The following is an 18,779-nucleotide window of genomic DNA, read 5'->3' on the forward strand; positions in this document are numbered from 1 at the left end:
CAAAGTAACCGAATTTATGATTAAATCGATGCAGGAAATGCAACTTTTGGATATATGGAGGAAACAACACCCAAAGGAAAAGGAATATTCATATTATTTGGGTAGACATAAAACATACACAAGGATAGACCTGTTCCTGTTATCAGCCCACATTCAAGGAAGAGTTAGGAAAATAGAATATAAAGCTAGATTGTTATCAGATAACTCAACCCTGTTATTGGCAATAGAGCTGGAGGACATCCCACCGAGAATGTATGGATGGAGATTAAACTCCATGCTACTTAAAAGGCAGGATTTTAAAGAATTAATTGAGCGACAAATTAAAATGTACTTTGAAATAAATACGGAATCAGTGAAAGATAAGTTTATACTATGCAACTCAATGAAAGCATTCATCAGAGGGCAGATAATAAGTTATGTAACTAAGATGAAGAATGACTACAATCGGGAAATAAAACAGTTGGAAAGAGAAATAGCAAGTACAGATAAAGAATTAGCATTAAAGGAAGATACAACTAAAAGAAGAGAATTGGCAGACAAGAAAATAAAATATGAAACACTACAAACATATAAGGTGGAGAAGAACATAATGAAGACAAAACTGAAGTATTATGAGCTAGGAGAAAAAACACACAAAATACTAGCGTGGCAGCTTAAGACAGAACAAACTAAAGGAATGGTATTGGCATCAAGGAAAAAGGACAAACAAATTACATATAACCCAATGGAGATCAACGAAAACTTCAGGGAATTCTACGAGCCACTATATCAAACTGAAAATGAAGGGAAAGAAAACAAAATAGATGCATTTCTAACTAAAATTGAAGTACCGAAATTGCAAATAGAGGAGCAAAATAAATTAATAAAACCATTTGAAATAGAAGAAATACAGGAGATATTGAAAAAACTACCGAACAATAAAACACTGGGAAAGGATGGACTCCCAATAGAATTCTATAAAACATTTAAAGACTTATTAATTCCTCCTCTCCTGGAAGTAATGAACCAAAGTGAAAAAATACAAAACATACCAGATTCATGCAAAACAGCAATAATTACAGTAATACCAAAGACAGGGAAAGATCCACTAACACCAGCATCGTATAGACCAATATCTCTACTTAACACAGATTATAAGATAATAGCTAAACTATTAGCAAACAGATTGGCCGACTGTGTACCAAAAATAGTAAAACTAGATCAAACTGGATTTATTAAAAAAAGATGAACAACGGACAATATTTGTAAGTTCATTAACTTAATCCATGCAGTCCAAGGAAACATGACTCCAACAGTAGCGGTTGCTTTAGATGCAGAGAAAGCCTTTGACAGAGTAGAATGGAAAGTACTACAGAAATTCAACCTACCAGAGAAATATATTAATTGGATTAAAGCATTATATAAGGGACCATTGGTGAAGGTGACAGTAAATGGATATATATCAAACCAATTTAAATTAAGCAGATCAACAAGGCAGGGATGTCCACTATCTCCCTCACTGTTTGCATTAGCTATAGAACCACTAGCAGAACTGATAAGAACAGAAAATAAAATACGAGGGATAAAAATAAAAGAGAAGGAATATAAAATCAGTCTATTTGCAGATGACATCATAGTATACTTAACAGAACCAGAAATATCAATAAAAGAATTACATAAGAAATTGAAGGAATATGGAGAAGTATTGGGGTACAAGATCAACGCAAATAAAAGTGAAGCAATGCCAATGAATAATGCAGATTTCACAAAGTTTAAGAAAGAATCACCATTTAGATGGCAAACATAAGCAATTCGATACCTAGGTATACAACTAGATAATAATCTCGGCCATCTATACAAACTAAATTATCAACCATTAATGAAAAAATTACAAGACGACTTAGAGCACTGGAAAGACTTACCACTAACACTGATAGGAAGGATAAACTGTATTAAAATGAACATCTTCCCAAGGATACAATACCTATTTCAATCATTACCAATTCACCTAACAGAGAAATTCTTTAAGGAGCTAAAGAAAATAATAAGGAAATTCTTATGGAAAGGAGGGAATCTGAGGATAGCACTAGATAAATTAACAGAATGGTCCAAACAAGGGGGCTTACAGCTACCAAACTTTAAGAATTATTATAGAGCAGCACAATTAAGATACCTATCAGATTTTTATCAAACAAGGGAAAAACCAGATTGGACCAGATTAGAGCTAGATAAAATAGGGGAGAAGGTTCCTGAACATATACTATATAAGTGGGATGAAAAGTTGGTGCAACATAGGAATTCACCAGTATTCACCCATCTGCTAAAACATTTGGAAAAAGATTCACGTAGAAAGGAATAAAATAAATTATCAAGTACCAAAATTAATATTGACACAAAATCAACTAATCCCTTTCACAATAGATAACCTTTCCTTCAGAGAATGGGAGAGAAAAGGGATCAAAAGAATAGAAAATTGTTTTTCGGGAAATAAATTATTATCTTTTGAACAAATGAAGGACAAATATAGTATAACTCACGATACAATGTTTGCATACCACCAACTGAAAACCTACTTGAAGAACAAATTGGGAAACAGTCTGAGGTTACCAGAAGGAAGCAATTTTGAATATGTGATTACAGACACAATGGTAATTAAAAAAATTATAACAAACTTGTACATCAAACTGCAAGAAAAGGAGAACGAAGAAACAAACTGTAAACCTAAACAAAAATGGGAACAAGATCTAAACATAAAGATAAAGAATGAAACATGGGAAAAGCTATGCTCTGGAACTATGGGAAATACAATAAACATGAGGTTACACATGATACAATATAATTAGTTACACAGGCCAATTATAATTGGTTATAATTGGTTATACATCTCACCCCAAAAGTTAAATAAATGGTACCCAGCAGTATCAGTCAGATGTTTTCGCTGTAAGAAGGAAACGGGAACAACAATACATGCAATTTGGGCATGTGAGAAAGTGGAAAAATTTTGGGAAGATCTAAACCAGGTATTAAATAAAATCACAAAAGGCAACATACCAAAAAATCCAGAGATCTTCCTTCTAAGTAATATAAGAAATAAAGAACTTGGACTCGATTTGGATGGAGCACAAAAAAGATTTATGATAGCCCTAGCTGTAGCAAAAAAATGTATTATGTCAACCTGGAAATTAGAAGATAACCTGAGAATACAGCAATGGTACATAGAAATAAATAAATGTATTCCATTAGAAAAAATAACATATAATTTAAGAAATAACATCACAGTATTCAAACAAATATGGGAACCATACATGCAACACAAAAGAGAAATCCTACCATGGATCTCCACCACCTAAAATGACAGAAGGAGAAGACAACAAAATTAACTGAACCAGTATGTAAAAGTAGAAGACACAAGTTTATTTTTATTAAGTGACGGCGTTGTTTAACGGGTTTAATGTATCATATAGGTTTAACGTTGAATAAATGGAGAGGGGAGGGGTGAGGGAGGGAGGGAAGGGAGGGGGTAAAAAGGGGAGAAAATGACACTGTGTATATTTAAGAGAAAAATGTCTGTATGTATTTTGGTCAGTATGGTACATAGTGTGAAAAATAAAAAAATTAAAAACAAAACTCCAGTACAGATGTGGATGGTGTACTCTGGACGTTCGGTGTATACATCATAATACATTAATATTTTAACTTGTTAACTGTTTTCCTAACTTATATTTATGTAAATATGCTCCATGGTCCTGGAGAAATGCTATCGTGTCCTACCGTGCAAACATGATATGAACAGTAAATAAAGTTGACTTGACTTGATGAGTCTGTGTCATCCAAGTCCACTAATTAACCTGCAAACCTGGAGGATGAGAGGAAACCAAAGCACCCGGAGCAAACCCACACAGACATGGGGATAACATTAGAGACAATGCCAGATTCAAACCTGGGTCACTGGCACTGTAATAGGGTTGCACAGATTTTTGCACGATGATATTTGTTCTGTGTGGAGATGAAAGGGGGACAAATTTATAATTGTTTCCATGCATTATCCACAACATGTAGCATTATATGTTTATTTTACACTTCTAAAAGTTGATCCTCTGTGGAGCTAAGTTTTGGAAGCAGAATAAAATGCACTTATGCTCCTATATCACATATTCAGTGCATGAAATGGAGCATGCATTATGGTGTTTATTTTCTTTCATAACACTGAAGCATATAAGCAAATTGTGTTGCATGTCATTTGTCCATGAAGTCTACATTTATTAAAAATTTGGAAACATAATGATAATATGAACACTTCCTGACAGTCAACCTTTTCCAAAGCTTTGTTTTTAAAAGCAGATTTGCTCTGGTAAATACATAAACAGAATCAACAGATCAGCAATAAATAACAGTAACCAAGTTAGTTTTGTTCTCTCATGTTTCCTTTCAGCTAATGTAATACATGAAGAATTAAATGAAATGAAGTTTTGAGAACTAGATTACAAATTAGGCTAAATTTTATAAACTAGTTGACAGTGCCTTCTGAACCATGACAAGAATTTTCACACAAAAACAAAACAAATGGAATTGTTTATTTAATGAACATTATTGATTGCTAACCCACATAAACTGCAAATTGAGAAACAGGAGCATTAACATACTAGGGCAGATATATCACCATCACTTATGTTACTGTAGTGGGCTGAGCAACCGTGCAAGTAAATGGGCTGAATCGCCGCAACACACGGCCGGTGCAAGATGGTGAGAGCTCCCCTTCACTGCCAAGAAGCCGCCCACGCCTAATGCTACGTGCGGGCTAAGGAGTCCTCCACTTCTGCATAGCGTCCCGCTGGCCGGAGAGTGACACCACAACACAATTATATCACTTCCGGAAGCCAGCGGGTACGCCACAGGAAGTGGACAGGTCAGTGTAGAGACGCGGCAAATTCAAACCAATAAAGACATTCTTTGGTTCACCCTCACGCTGTGTAGATGTCTCTTTACTCGGTAGCGCTGCCGCAGCAGTCGTTACAGTAGTGACCCCGATGGTTCCAATGCTTTGGAACCAGCATTGATCACACGAGAATGCAGCAACTGGCTGAATCCACAGTCGCAGTGCCTGCAACCACCATGGTGGGTGTACATCTCCCGCCCTTCTGGGTAAGCCAGCCCAGGAAATGGCTGTAGCTGGCTGAGTCCCAGTTCCATATCAGGGGAATTGTTTCAGAGGACACCAAGTTCTGGCACGTCGTCAGCGTACCGGATGCTGCCACAATTGCCAAAGTAAGCTCCTTCATAGAAAACCCACCGATGGAGCTCAAGTACGAACAGTTTCATCGTTTCCTCCTAGAGCTCATCCGGCACGAGCATGCCATCAGGGCCTGGGTGACAGAAACCCCTCCTGCCACTGGGAATCCACACCCTGGACCAAGATAAACTTACTAGCCAAATACCTGGCTTTATTGGCACCAAACTTCCATGACTCCAACCTGCCACATGGCGTGGAGCACCATATAGAGACCGCTGGCCACCCGTTGCATTCACAAGCCTGGTGCCTCCCACCAGACAAGCTCCAACAAGCCAAGGCTGAGTTCACCACTATGGAAGTGTTGAGGATCATCTGCCATTCCAACAGCCCATGGGGCTCCCTGCTCCACGTGGTGCAGAAGAACTCGGGTGGTTGGTGTCCGTGTGGTGACTTCCGACATCTAAATGAGGTGACGGTCCCGGACAGGTAGCCCATCCCACACATCAAGGTTTTCACCATGAGGCTACAGGGCTGCAGGGTATTCTCCAAGGTGGACCTCGTAAAGGGGTACCACCAAATCCTGGTACACCCCAGCGACGTCCAGAAGACGGCCATCATCACACCCTTCGGCCTCTTCGAATTCCTAAGAATGCCTTTCGGACTCAAAAACATGGTCCAGACATTCCAGCGGCTAATGGACATGATCAGCAGAGACCTCAACTTCATTTTCGTTTATCTAGACAACATCCTCATCAACGTCAGCACCCACATGATGCATCTCACCTGTCTGTTTGACAGACTGCAGCAGTTTGGGCTCACAGAGAACCTGGCCAAGTGCCAGTTTGGCCTGCAAACAATAAACATCCTGGGGCACCGCATCACCCCAGAGAGCACCACACCACTACCTTACAAGATGGAAGCCATCTATAATTTCCCTAAGCCAAGCACAACCAAAGGACTACAAGAGTTCCTGGGGATAGTCAACTTCTACCATCACTCCATCACGGGAGCGGTCACCCTCATGTCAAACTCATCAACAAAATGCTGCAATGGATGCCGGAGGCCATGGAGGCTTTCCACACCACCAAGGTCACGGCACTGGCACACCCAGATCCCGACTCCCCCCTGCCCTCACAATGGACACTTCAGAAAGGGTGGTGGGCACGGTGCTAGAGCAATGGGTTGATGAACACTGGCAGCCCCTCGCCTTTTTCAGTAAGCACCCCCAAACACCAGAGCTCAAATACAGTGCATTTGACAGCGAACTGCTGGCCTGGTGATACAGCACTTCTGCTACATGTTAGAGAGGAGAGTGTTCACTGCCTACATGGACCACAAACCGTTGGCCTATGCTCTGAACAAGGTCTCAGACACGTGGTCGGCAAGACAACAACGGCACCTCTCCTACGTATCAGAATTCACCATGAATATCCACCACGTCACCGGCAAGGCCAAAGTAGTAGGTGACGCGCTGTCCAGGCCAGTCACCACAACCTGCAGACGCTTAACATCACCCAGCTCGCCAAGGGCCAGAGGGAGAATGCAGAAGGCACTCTGGATGGCCATCACCAGCCTGAATGTCAGAGATTTCTGCCCTGTACCAGGGGAGCTCCTATCCACAACCTGGCAATGGTGGGTTTTCGACAAGATCCATGGCTTATCTCACCCCTCCATAAGGTCCACAGTCTGCCTGCTCTTGGACAAGTTTGTGTGGCATGGACTCTGCCGAGTCATTACCCTATTGGCATGAACTTGTTTACAATGCTAGTGCGCCAAGGTGCACCGGCACACCAAAGCTCCCCTACAGACTTTTGAGCTGAAGCAACACAGGTTTGAACATGTCCACGTCGACATTGCTGGCCCCTTCCCAGTGAGCCAGAGTATGTGGTATCAGTTCACGACCATCGATAGACTCACCTGCTGGCCAGAGGCGATACACATGGTTGCGTGCATCACAGAAATGTACGCCTGGGATTTCCTTGCCACCTGGGTCACGTGTTTCAGAGTCCTGACCCACATCACATCAGACTGAGGAGTGCAGTTCACCTCCTCTCAATGGTCCAACTTGGTAAAATTTTGCGGTAGCCAGGTCCACCATACAATGGCCTACAATCCCCAAGCAAATGGACTGGTCGTACAGTTCCACCGCTACCTGAAGGTCACGTTGAAAACCCAACTGACCAGGCCAAACTGGATGGATGAGCTCCCATGTGTACTGCTGGAGATGTACATGCCACTGAAGGAGGATCTACCAACATTGTCTGCAGAAATGGTGTACAGTGCACTGCTCTTCATTCCATGGGACCTACATTTCAACTCCACCCCTCCAAGCCCACAGACCAGCACATTAGACGTCCTGCACAGTCTGAGAATGATACCCCCTGCCATGGCTCGCCACCCAGTCACATTCCAGTAGATCTGCAGTTGACCCACTATGTTTTTGTATGCAGAGAACAGCAAGGAACCCCTCCTACTGTGCCTGTAAGAAAGCCCCTTCAAGGTATTCTGGAGAGATGGTGTGGTTTTCACATTTGATATTGGGGACCGACAGGACAGATTTACAGTCGACCGCCTCAAAGTTGTGTACCTGGGCTCTGACCTGCCGGCCCCGGACCCATGAGTCAATCACAAAGGGAGACCACCCAGAGAGGTAGACCACTCAGAGTGCAGTGGCGATTCTGCATGGGGTGGTGTAGCGGGCTGAGCGACCGCGCGAGTAAACGAATTGAATCGTTGCAACATGTGGCCAGTCCAAGATGGCGCAGGCTCCCTTTCACTGCTGGGATGGAGCCCGCACCTAGCGATAGGTGCGGGCTAAGGAGTCCTGCACTTCTGCGTAGTGGCCTGCCGGCTGGAGAGTGGAACGGCATCACTGAAACGGCATCATGATGATGTCACTTCGGGAAATTCGTCACCAGAAGTGGGTGGGCCAGCATGGAGACACGGCAAATTCAAACCAATAAAGTCATTAATTGGTTCACCCTGATGCTGTGTGGATGTCTCTTTACTTTGTAGTACTACTGCAGCAGTCATTACGCTTCAATGCATGGTTGTGTGTAGTAAACTACTGTAATGTATAATTATCTATTGGCCTGTGGCCCCTCCCCACAGACTCCTGTATAAAGACGGCTGTTCCACAGTCCCCTGTGACTCAGTGCAGGACAACCAAACAGTAAGGATATGAGATGTTTTCAAGTGAATGAAAGCCTATTGGTTTCTCCACAATGTGACTTACAAAACTTATTACTAGGCATGTATGGTTTCCAGTCATCCTAAGAATTAAATTCAGAATTAGGTCTTAACCAGAGAATTAAGGCTTGTTCCTGGTCTACCTGGTCAATGCAAATTTTGATCTAAAGGTTCTACCTGGATAGGTCTTTCCTCATTAGGTCCAATTTTCAGTAACTAAGCTTAAAGCAGTGGTCCTCAACCTTTTTCTTTCCACTCACATACCACTTTAAGTATTCCCTATGCCACAGATGCTCTGTGATTAGTAAGGGATTGCTTAAGGTGGTATGTGAGTGGAAAGAAAAAGTTCAAAAACTACTGTTTTAATCGTACATAATTGACTTGTTAGGTGCACGGGTTCAGAATGCCAAAGGAAATGGGCCAATGACAATTTTTCTCAAGCAAAATATTTCAGTTACAATTGGGTCTAGAGCAGTGATTCTCAACCTTCCCTTCCCGCTCACATAACACCTTAAGCAACCCCTTACTAATCACAGAGCACCAATGGCATAGGGATTACTTAAGTTGAAATGTGAGTTTAGGGGGTAAGTTCTGATTTTTAAATGAATACATTGACAAGATAAGAGGGATATAGGTCAAATACAGGCAGGTGGGACAAATGTTGTGGGGGGGGGGTGGCATTTTGGTCAGCACGATTAGGTTGGGCAAAGGGTCTCTTTCCATTCTGAATGATCCAATCACTCCATTTAAGAATCAAAGGTAATGTGGGTACAAAGAAGATGAGAACAAATACAATTTCTAACTGCTTCATTTCAGTACCAAAGGATGCAAAATTAACAATATAATAGAAAGAGGAAGTCTGAAAAGTTTATTCTCGTTCTCATTGATTTGGTCTGCTGAATACTTAGTCTTTCAAATAATTCCAGTTGAGTTTAAGTTGTATATTGGAGAATAAATAAAGATAATCACAGTCATAATATCAGGATAGTGATGTTATTTTCCATTGGAATGTGCATGGAATGTATGAAACACCCTGGACTGCAAGGGTTGTTCTTTCATGAACAGGTAGATCTGCTTCCTTTGAAGTTTCAGAGAATGAGGGGTGATCTTATTGAATCACAAGACTAAAGGACAGAGCAGAGTAGATGTTGAAGCAATTCCACTAGAAGGAGAATCTCGAACAATGGATCATGGTTACAAGAAGAAGTACTCATTTAAAACTGGCGTGTGTAAGACTGAGGTAGTGATTCCTTGGAATTCTCTACAATGAAGAGAAGGAGGCACTTAAAGATAATCTTTTGAAAGATGAAGGAATTAGGGCAACGTGGAGCCCACTCAGAAGAGGAGTTGAAGCCTGGGCCCCATGTACCACGGTTATATTGAATGGCAAACCACATTTAAAAGGCTAGGTGGTGGCCACTCCTGTCTTTATATTCTTGTGATAACTAGTACAGTCAGACCATTGAAGTTGCCAGTATATTGAGGAGTTGCTGTACTCCTCAATGAAGTGGGTTGCTAAGTGTGGTAAACCACTGTTATGCCATGATTGGCTGCTGCTGGCTAGACACATCTCCTGAGACCAATCCTACCCATAGCCCCTTGCATGCTCCCCCTTTCTTGTTCCTTCGATCAGTCAATGAGGTAGACAGTTGTTCCAGTCTTTAGTTAATAAAAGCCTGATAGTTTCACAACTCCAGTCTTTTGTGACTATTAATGATGCATCACAAATCTTAAATCTGCAACTAGCATGGCTCCCCAATTTCTGTAGGAGAGCACCAAGGTTTCTGGAACATTATTTTTGAAGGGTTTTAGCAAGCTCCTAATTTGTAAGCTCTATTACATATGTTTTATGGATTGGAAATAAAATCCATCCATTATGCTTTAAATACCTCTAATCAGTTCTCTATTATTGTATATCTTTATCCACTTTCTTGTTATAGCAGAGGAGCAGAAGGTTTCTCCTTACTGAAATCCTTTGCCCCAGTGCCAAATTTTGATGTTCCCTTTAACGTTGGGAAGCCTGTTCAATAAGACTAAAGTGCAAAATAGGAAGAATAAAAAAATTCTACCTGGAGAAAGTTGGAGAAAGATGCTGTCGATAACTTGGTTATGTTATCATCTCCGGCTTTTCCCAGTGCTGTTCAGACTACAAACTATATAATTAGATTAGTGGTGTCAGTGGATGAACTTGCCCAACTACTTCATATTTATGTACATTGGGCTAGGCTTATGCTCAGCAGTTGCTAGAGCTGGTGGTTTAGGAGGGGAGACATTTCATAGTCTCCTGGGGCTTCAGTGTAGTTTATTAGACATTTTTTCCCCATAGAATGACTGATAATCAAAAGATAAAATACCATCCAACATTTCAAAGCCACAATAACAAAGTGAATTCCCAGCAACGTGCGACAAACAGATTGCACTCATTAGAGCCAAAGTTGAAAGGAGTCAACATGTTGGAATCACAATCCAATCTTGCCCCTGAAATTAAATATTAGAATAACATGCTGCAGCTTTTTTGAGTTAGGAAAGCAGACCGTGACTATTTTCTCCTCTGAAAAAGATGAAAACACTAAATATATAAACTGAATGTAGAAAAAAAAAATCAAAAGAGGGATAGAGTTGTTAAATATGAATGAAAATAAGATATTTTAACTCTTCTCCCCACTTTCCATGAATTTCTTAGATCATCTTTGAAGCTGACTTCTCACCTACATAAGAGTCTGGCATGAAGCAGGGTCTTTGAAGCCCTCAGTAAACATCTAAAGCTGTGTGTCTGGATCAAATTGATGCAAAATTACTACTCATATTTTCTGCAGATGTTTTCTTTTCTGATCCATTAAATAACTAGTCACTATATTTTTCAACAAAAGGACTTATCATCCATGGATTGAAGAGCCCATAATGCATTCTAGTTTGCATTTGTAAATCGACCACATGCCAACAATTACAAGTTAGCTTTCATCATAGTTTGTGAAATGCCAGAAAAAATATTGTTTTCTCAACCACAATTTACTATATTTAATTATGAAACATTTTATGTTTTTTTTCTCAATTAATTTGAAATTAATACATAGTGTTTCAGTGCAACTATTAATGAATTATATACATTTATTGGAAGACATCAGTCCTGTCTGGTGCTTTGAACCAAGATAGAATGTATCATTGACAGTGTGGTAGCACCTGGAGCATAAATAGAAACATGGTTGAGTACCTTTCTGGTGACTATTTTAAAGAAAAGCAAAAATAAGATAAGAAATAAGAAAAGAGTAATTAACTAGAATGCCAATGAAAGAATGAGAGGGGATGAGAGGAAGAAATACAGTCGGGGAAGTGTGCTGCACCTGACGGGTACCCAGTGCTCACCATTAGGGAATTCTGTTTGGAACCAACTGTGTTTTCTTTGTGTGCCCAGAATGATATGATGGGATGGCTTAAGATGGTAAGTGAGTGGGAAGGGAAGGTTGAGAATCACTGGCCTAGACCCAATTGTTACTGAAATATCTTGCTTGAGAACAATGGTCATTGGCCCATTTCCTTTGGAGTTCTGAAACCGTGCACATAACGAGTCAATCAGGTACGATTAAAACAGTGCTTTTCAAACATTTTCTTTTCACCCGCAGACCACCGTTTGGAAGGAATGAAGAGCTGATAGAAGGTAAAGAAAAGAATTACAAAAATTAAAACCAAAATTAATGAGAAAGGGAGCAGAAGGATGAAGAAAAAAGGACAGGTGACAGGGTGAATCCCCTAACACTGGTCTAGAAAAGGGACAGAACTCCCTATGCTGTTATGTGGACTTGTTGAGACTTTCTGAGGAAGATGTATGACCCACACCTGTATTGTCTAATTTCATGTTAAAAGAGCACAAGAATTTCAACCTAACTGTAAAAGAGCATTACCTTGTCCAAACTTCTTTGCTGGATGTATCTCAGAAACATCTTTATAGCCCAGCATCCTGCAGACCACTTCTCCATCCAGCTTGTTCCATTTATCATCACATACTGTTCCCCAGAGCTTGTCATAGAAAATCTCTACCCTTCCTTCGTGAGGTCCTGAGCCATTCACCAATCTTACCATCGGTCCAATTTCTCCTAATGGAAAAACAGAAGAACAAAATAAATATCCAATCAACATAAATGATCTCTTGGCATGTGATGGTTGAAAAGAAATTGCACCTGCTTCAAGTATATTTCCAAAGCTGTCTGGACTATAAATTGTGTTCTTGGCTGAGAAGATTGCATATTTCACTCCATTAGGGAAGAATGAATGGAAAGATGTAACAGAAGGGAAGGCTTAGCTTCACTGGAATATTCACTGGTAAGAAGGGATTTAATTTTAAGAAAGATTTGACAAATGCAGCTCCTTTCATAAAAAACAATTGAAGGAGAAACTGATATAATCTGAGTGTCTAAAACTATAAAGAAATGGGAGAAATTAGATTGAAAAAGATTAACCTTGAAACTGATGAATTGGGTTGGGTGAGATGTAAAAATATCTAAAATCTCAAGACTCTGCCCACTCAAGATATATCTTGTCCAAATCCAAACTGAGAAAAGTGTGTCACCTTTGGGCAACAAAATAATTTTTCAGAGGAGGACTGGCTAACTAAATGTATCATGAGATTGAGAACCTAACATTTAATTCCACCTTTTGGTTTAATGCTGGTTCTCTGAGACTTCTAGACTTTGGAAGCTCAGCAGCTGCGTTAAGAACCTTTGCAGCACTGCAGGAGGAATGGGAAATTTTAAATGCCCCTCAAAATCAAATGATTTATCTAGTAGACAGTTTCTTTGAGATTCCCTCATACAATTTTGGGCTTCCCAGTTGTGGCTAAGGAACCATTTTTCCCATTCCACCTAAATGGAAGTCAAACCTAACAGTTGGTGTTGACCACAAGAGAAAGTCTGAGATATCACGGATTTCAGATCCTGGAGAAAGTCCAGTTGAAGTAAGGGATGATTGACAAACCTAAACAAAGGTGCATGGGTTACAAATTAAATATAAACCATTCATTTTAGAAACCAGTTCAAGTTAATTATACACAGTGTAACGAAGCCCCCATTAGAGTTAGTAATTGAGGAAAAGTTTGAGTGATCATTTAACAACTGATAAGATGGATGGGTTCAAATGAAAAGGAAACAAACTATAGATGAGCAGCACTCGTACAAGGAACTTACATGCAGAATATACGCCAAAATACCTGGATGAGATAAGATGTGAAGTACCATGGTGGTTATGTTACTGGACGAGAACCCCAGTTAAAAATAGAGGAAATGTATTTAAGCACCACAAAGTTCAACATTTTTATAAAATTTGCTGAATATGATCAGGAAATTTTGATTGTAGAAAATATAATCAATTTAAGTTCATAAAACATTGGCCTAGAAATTCTTTGATGTCCAGAAATAGATACATTATGTGTTTGAGGCAAGGCTGTGAACAAAGTTGGGAATATTGTTAAACTCTGACTTCAGTGATAACTAGAATGTCGGGAGTTGAAGGAAGAGCAATAAGGGAACAACAAGTAGTCTTTATTTCTTAAACATACATCGTAACGTCATTAGGTTCCAGCCCACCTGCCTTACTAACATAATAAATACCGCACTGTACAGAAACAGTGGGGAATGGCAAACAATGAATACTTTTTCAGGGTTTGTGCTGCTGCAGGATTCTACTTTACATGAAGCTTGGGCACCATAAAGCATAGAATATGTTTATATGTTTATAGTTCATGATTCTTTAGTGAGAAAGAGTAATGGGGTGGGCGTTAGCTGGGCATGGTATGGTGCATTATGATTTTGAGAATTAGTTTGGGCATAAGGGGAAAGGGGGGAATGTGTTGTTAAGGTCATTAACATGTAGTGAGTGGTAAGAGGATTAAGATTGCAATGAAGGTGCCACATGCAATTGGGAAAGGGGGCGATGGGTCCTGAGCACAGGTGTTCCATTATAGACCAATAACCTGCAGTGAGTTTTCTGCATTGGGCAGCATGACAAAGGGATTTACTCTGGCCCGTGCTTCTACAGTTCATGTGCTCGCAATGGCTGAGGTGGTTTCAGGCATGTGTTGAACACTGCTTGGTATCACTGTAAGTTCATGAGAATCTTCATACTGATTAACAGATAGAACATTGTAATTCCACAAATCATGATTCTTTTTTAAACAAACACTTTAAAAATTGAAATTATATCATATAGAAACCAGTGGCTGCACCAAAATATTTCTAGTCCCACACCAAAAACATGACTCTTTGCTATCCCCTGAGGATGATATTCAGTCATATCAAACTACTTTCAGGAAAACAGCTCAACACAATTTTGGACACTAGAGATTGGGACAACATGTCCATTATGGCAGCAGTGTCCACTTTACAAGCCATAACTGCTAGATAATTCTGTGGTTGAGAAATTGCTCAGGAAATTATTTCACTGCAGTGGAGACACCTTTTAATGAGATTTTAAGTAACTTTTTTCAGTGAAATAGTTCTGGTGAATTGGCAATGGATCCAAGGGATTTCTGGCCTTCATTTCGGTTAGCACACCTTTTTGGTTCTGCACTTCAATACCAAATTCATTTCTATAACTGCAGAAAGTACATATCTACCCAGCTGAAGAAAGCAATGATGCTCTCAAATGATTGGACATATCCAATAATCACAAAAATGTTCAGAAAATCAAGGAAAAGCTCTTTTTTCTGGACAGGAATATCATGAGAGCATTCATTGTTTATTTAATGGATATAAACATTACATGCTTTGAGAAAAGAAAAATGCCTAAATTTATGTTGTTAGTCATTCCAGAATGCTTTACCAGCAGTGATTTATTTTGAAGTGTGGTTACTATTGTCTCAGCAAGTAACTATCAACTGTAAATGGGCAAAAGACAAGATGATCTGCCATTAGTATTGTTAGTCAAGATTGGACAAAACAATACCAGAACTCCAGGTCTTCTTTGCTTCATGTGAAGTGATCAAGACACAGTTTATCATTCCTTTACAAAACTTTGATTAATTGGGTCTTAACCCATACACTGACAAAATTTAGGAATAAGCAGATATTTTCAGGGCTGTTGTCTATATAAACATGCTAAATGCATGGGCGGAGTATATATCCTTCATTCAAATTTAATTCACAAAATTGATTTATATCTAATCATAACCACATCTCATTATTGGTGCTGGTTGATCCCTGTTTAATGTCCAGGTTAGAAGACTAATGTGAATTATTTTGATTATCCAGACATTCCTTCCAGTGTTTTGTGGACTGTGATTTATGGCTAGCAGATGTAACTGCTGGAAATACTTTAGTTTACAAACTAAAGCAACCTTCAGGGCCCTTTCAGATGATATCATGATGAAATATCTGCAAGGATTTGGCAAGCCCAGCTAAAGTGGGCAGAAAGGCATTGTAGATGGCAAGCAATTCTTGGTAAAATGTGGACAAACAGTCGTCACAACATAATATTAAAAGAAAGTAAGAAATTAGCCTTTAGGAAAAGTATACAACCTTGTATGATGACTCCCACTTTGGAAAATTTCCAATGATAAAAATATTGAGAATATTTTCTCCATTTACTCCAGTATTGCTCCTGAGCAAGCGGCAAAAAAATCAAGGAAATAAATAAATAGATAATAAAATAAATACAAATTTAAATAAAAGTTTTAAATTGTCAAAATAAATGTTCACCGAAGCAACACACAACCCTTGGTGAAGATGGGAGAAAACATTCAGTCAATGGAGTGCCCCTGTCATGCTCCTCCTGCAACAACAGTTTGAATAAAGTTTCAATAAAGTTGTGTTTGAATAAAATGGTGGTACCCATGATGAAGAGTTGGCCAATGGCGGTCTCCACTGGGGCGACTTCCAAAATGTCTCCCTAACCCTGCCTATCTTTGTCTTTATTAGTATATTATTAAGTATACTGTATTAGTAAGGCTTTATTTGTAAACTTGGGGGAAGGGGATTAATTATGATAGTGGGGATTAATTAGATTAATTAGTATAGCAGTTAGCTCAACACTATTACAGTATCTGAGGCGCCTGCAAGCTCACACCAAGACACAAGAGAAACTTGTCCGTGAACTACTCTTTGCAGACGATGCCGCTTTAGTTGCCCATTCAGAGCCAGCTCTTCAGCGCTTGACGTCCTGCTTTGCGGAAACTGCCAAAGTGTTTGGCCTGGAAGTCAGCCTGAAGAAAACTGAGGTCCTCCATCAGCCAGCTCCCCACCATGACTACCAGCCCCCCCACATCTCCATCGGGCACACAAAACTCAAAACGGTCAACCAGTTTACCTATCTCGGCTGCACCATATCATCAGATGCAAGGATCGACAATGAGATAGACAACAGACTCGCCAAGGCAAATAGTGCCTTTGGAAGACTACACAAAAGAGTCTGGAAAAACAACCAACTGAAAAACCTCACAAAGATAAGCATATACAGAGCCGTTGTCATACCCACACTCCTGTTCGGCTCCGAATCAATGGTCCTCTACCGGCATCACCTACGGCTCCTAGAACGCTTCCACCAGCGTTGTCTCTGCTCCATCCTCAACATCCATTGGAGCGCTTTCATCCCTAACGTCGAAGTACTCGAGATGGCAGAGGTCGACAGCATCGAGTCCACGCTGCTGAAGATCCAGCTGCGCTGGGTGGGTCACGTCTCCAGAATGGAGGACCATCGCCTTCCCAAGATCGTGTTATATGGCGAGCTCTCCACTGGCCACCGTGACAGAGGTGCACCAAAGAAAAGGTACAAGGACTGCCTAAAGAAATCTCTTGGTGCCTGGCACATTGACCACTGCCAGTGGGCTGATATCGCCTCAAACCGTGCATCTTGGCGCCTCACAATTTGGCGGGCAGCAACCTCCTTTGAAGAAGACCGCAGAGCCCACCTCACTGACAAAAGGTAAAGGAGGAAAAACCCAACACCCAACCCCAACCAACCATTTTTCCCCTGCAGCCGCTGCAACCGTGTCTGCCTGTCCCGCATCGGACTTGTCAGCCACAAACAAGCCTGCAGCTGACGTGGACTTTTACCCCCTCCATAAATCTTCGTCCGCGAAGCCAAGCCAAAGATTACAGTACCAGTAACTGGAGTATGAATTTAAATTTTGTAAATTATAGGTATTACTAAATTAAAGTGAACTTTACATAATTAAAGAATACAATACTGATTTTTTTTCAGATTACATTTTTACACTGTCATTTGTCTTTTAAATTGTTTATTTTTATTGTAGTTAGGCATTGTCAGGCAACTGGAAAATTCGCATATCTGGCATCCACAATCCCCGTAGGTGCTGGATACCGGGGATTTTACTGTATTTGTACAAAATGAAATCGTTTCTCTTGGACCTAAATGCAAATGTACAGCAATCAGTACAAGGAAAATGGAAACAATTATGAATGAAAGGAAACATGAAATCATTCATGATTGTAGGGTAAAACAACAAAAATACCTTCATGGAGTTTGAAATGACTAACAATGTATTTCTAATGAGTTTCACATTACATCTTGAAGGAATAGACTTGATAATGCCTCGGCATTCTCTTTAATTACTCAAAAGGTACCAGAGCAGAAGAACACCATGCTGCCAAAAAAGTGAAGCTTGGGAGAAGACCAGACAGGTAACATACCATAATCAGTAAACCAGTGAGGGGCATGGTAGCTGAAGGACTCACCAGACTGCAAGAGATTAGATTGTGGGAACCATGTTTTGAGTTCAGTTCCCAAAAAGCATCAGGTGTTTAATTTTCTAAATTGAAAAAAAAATTTAGAGATGCAGCACAGTAACAGGCCCTTCTGGTCTATGAGCTCACTGAATGCACACATGTGACCAATGAATCTTACTACCCCATACATCCTGTGGGAGGAAACCAGGAAGATATTCATTCAAGCCATAGAACCATAGAACACTACAGCACAGAAACAGGCCTCTTCGGCCCTTCTAGTCTGTGCTGAACCATTTTTTTTGTCCAGTCCTACTGACCTGCTGCGATTCCGTAGGCCTCCGTACCTCTCCCATCCATGTTCCTGCCCAAATTCCTCTTAAAGGTTAAAATTGAGCCCACATTTGTCACTTCAGCTGGAAGTTTGTTCCATACCCCCACCATCCTCTGTGTGAAGATGTTCCCCCTAAACCTTTCCCCTTTCAATCTTAACCCATGCCCTCTGGTTTGTAGTAAATCACAAAATTCTGTAGATAACATGAATGAAGTAAAAATACAAAATGCTGGAGAAACTCAGTTGGTCAAACAGTGTCCTTTACGTAACAAAGATTTTAAAAAATAACCAACGTTTTGGGCTTGAGCCCTTCATCATATGAAAGCGTGTCGGCAGGTGTCCAAACAAAACAATTGTGGGGGGGGGGCTGAGAGGCAAA

General features: G+C 40.3%; 1 protein-coding gene across 1 annotated transcript in view; it reads right to left on the reverse strand.

Moving 5' to 3' along the window:
* scara5 (scavenger receptor class A, member 5 (putative)) overlaps nt 1-18,779 on the reverse strand; it is a 113,105-nt gene that overhangs the window by 12,465 nt on the left and 81,861 nt on the right. The window contains exon 8 of the mRNA XM_069886778.1: nt 12,298-12,489. Coding sequence (XP_069742879.1) covers nt 12,298-12,489 — 192 coding nt within the window. The remainder of the gene's footprint in view (nt 1-12,297; nt 12,490-18,779) is intronic.

Source organism: Narcine bancroftii, chromosome 6 (genome assembly GCF_036971445.1).
Source record: "Narcine bancroftii isolate sNarBan1 chromosome 6, sNarBan1.hap1, whole genome shotgun sequence".
NCBI lineage: Eukaryota > Metazoa > Chordata > Chondrichthyes > Torpediniformes > Narcinidae > Narcine > Narcine bancroftii.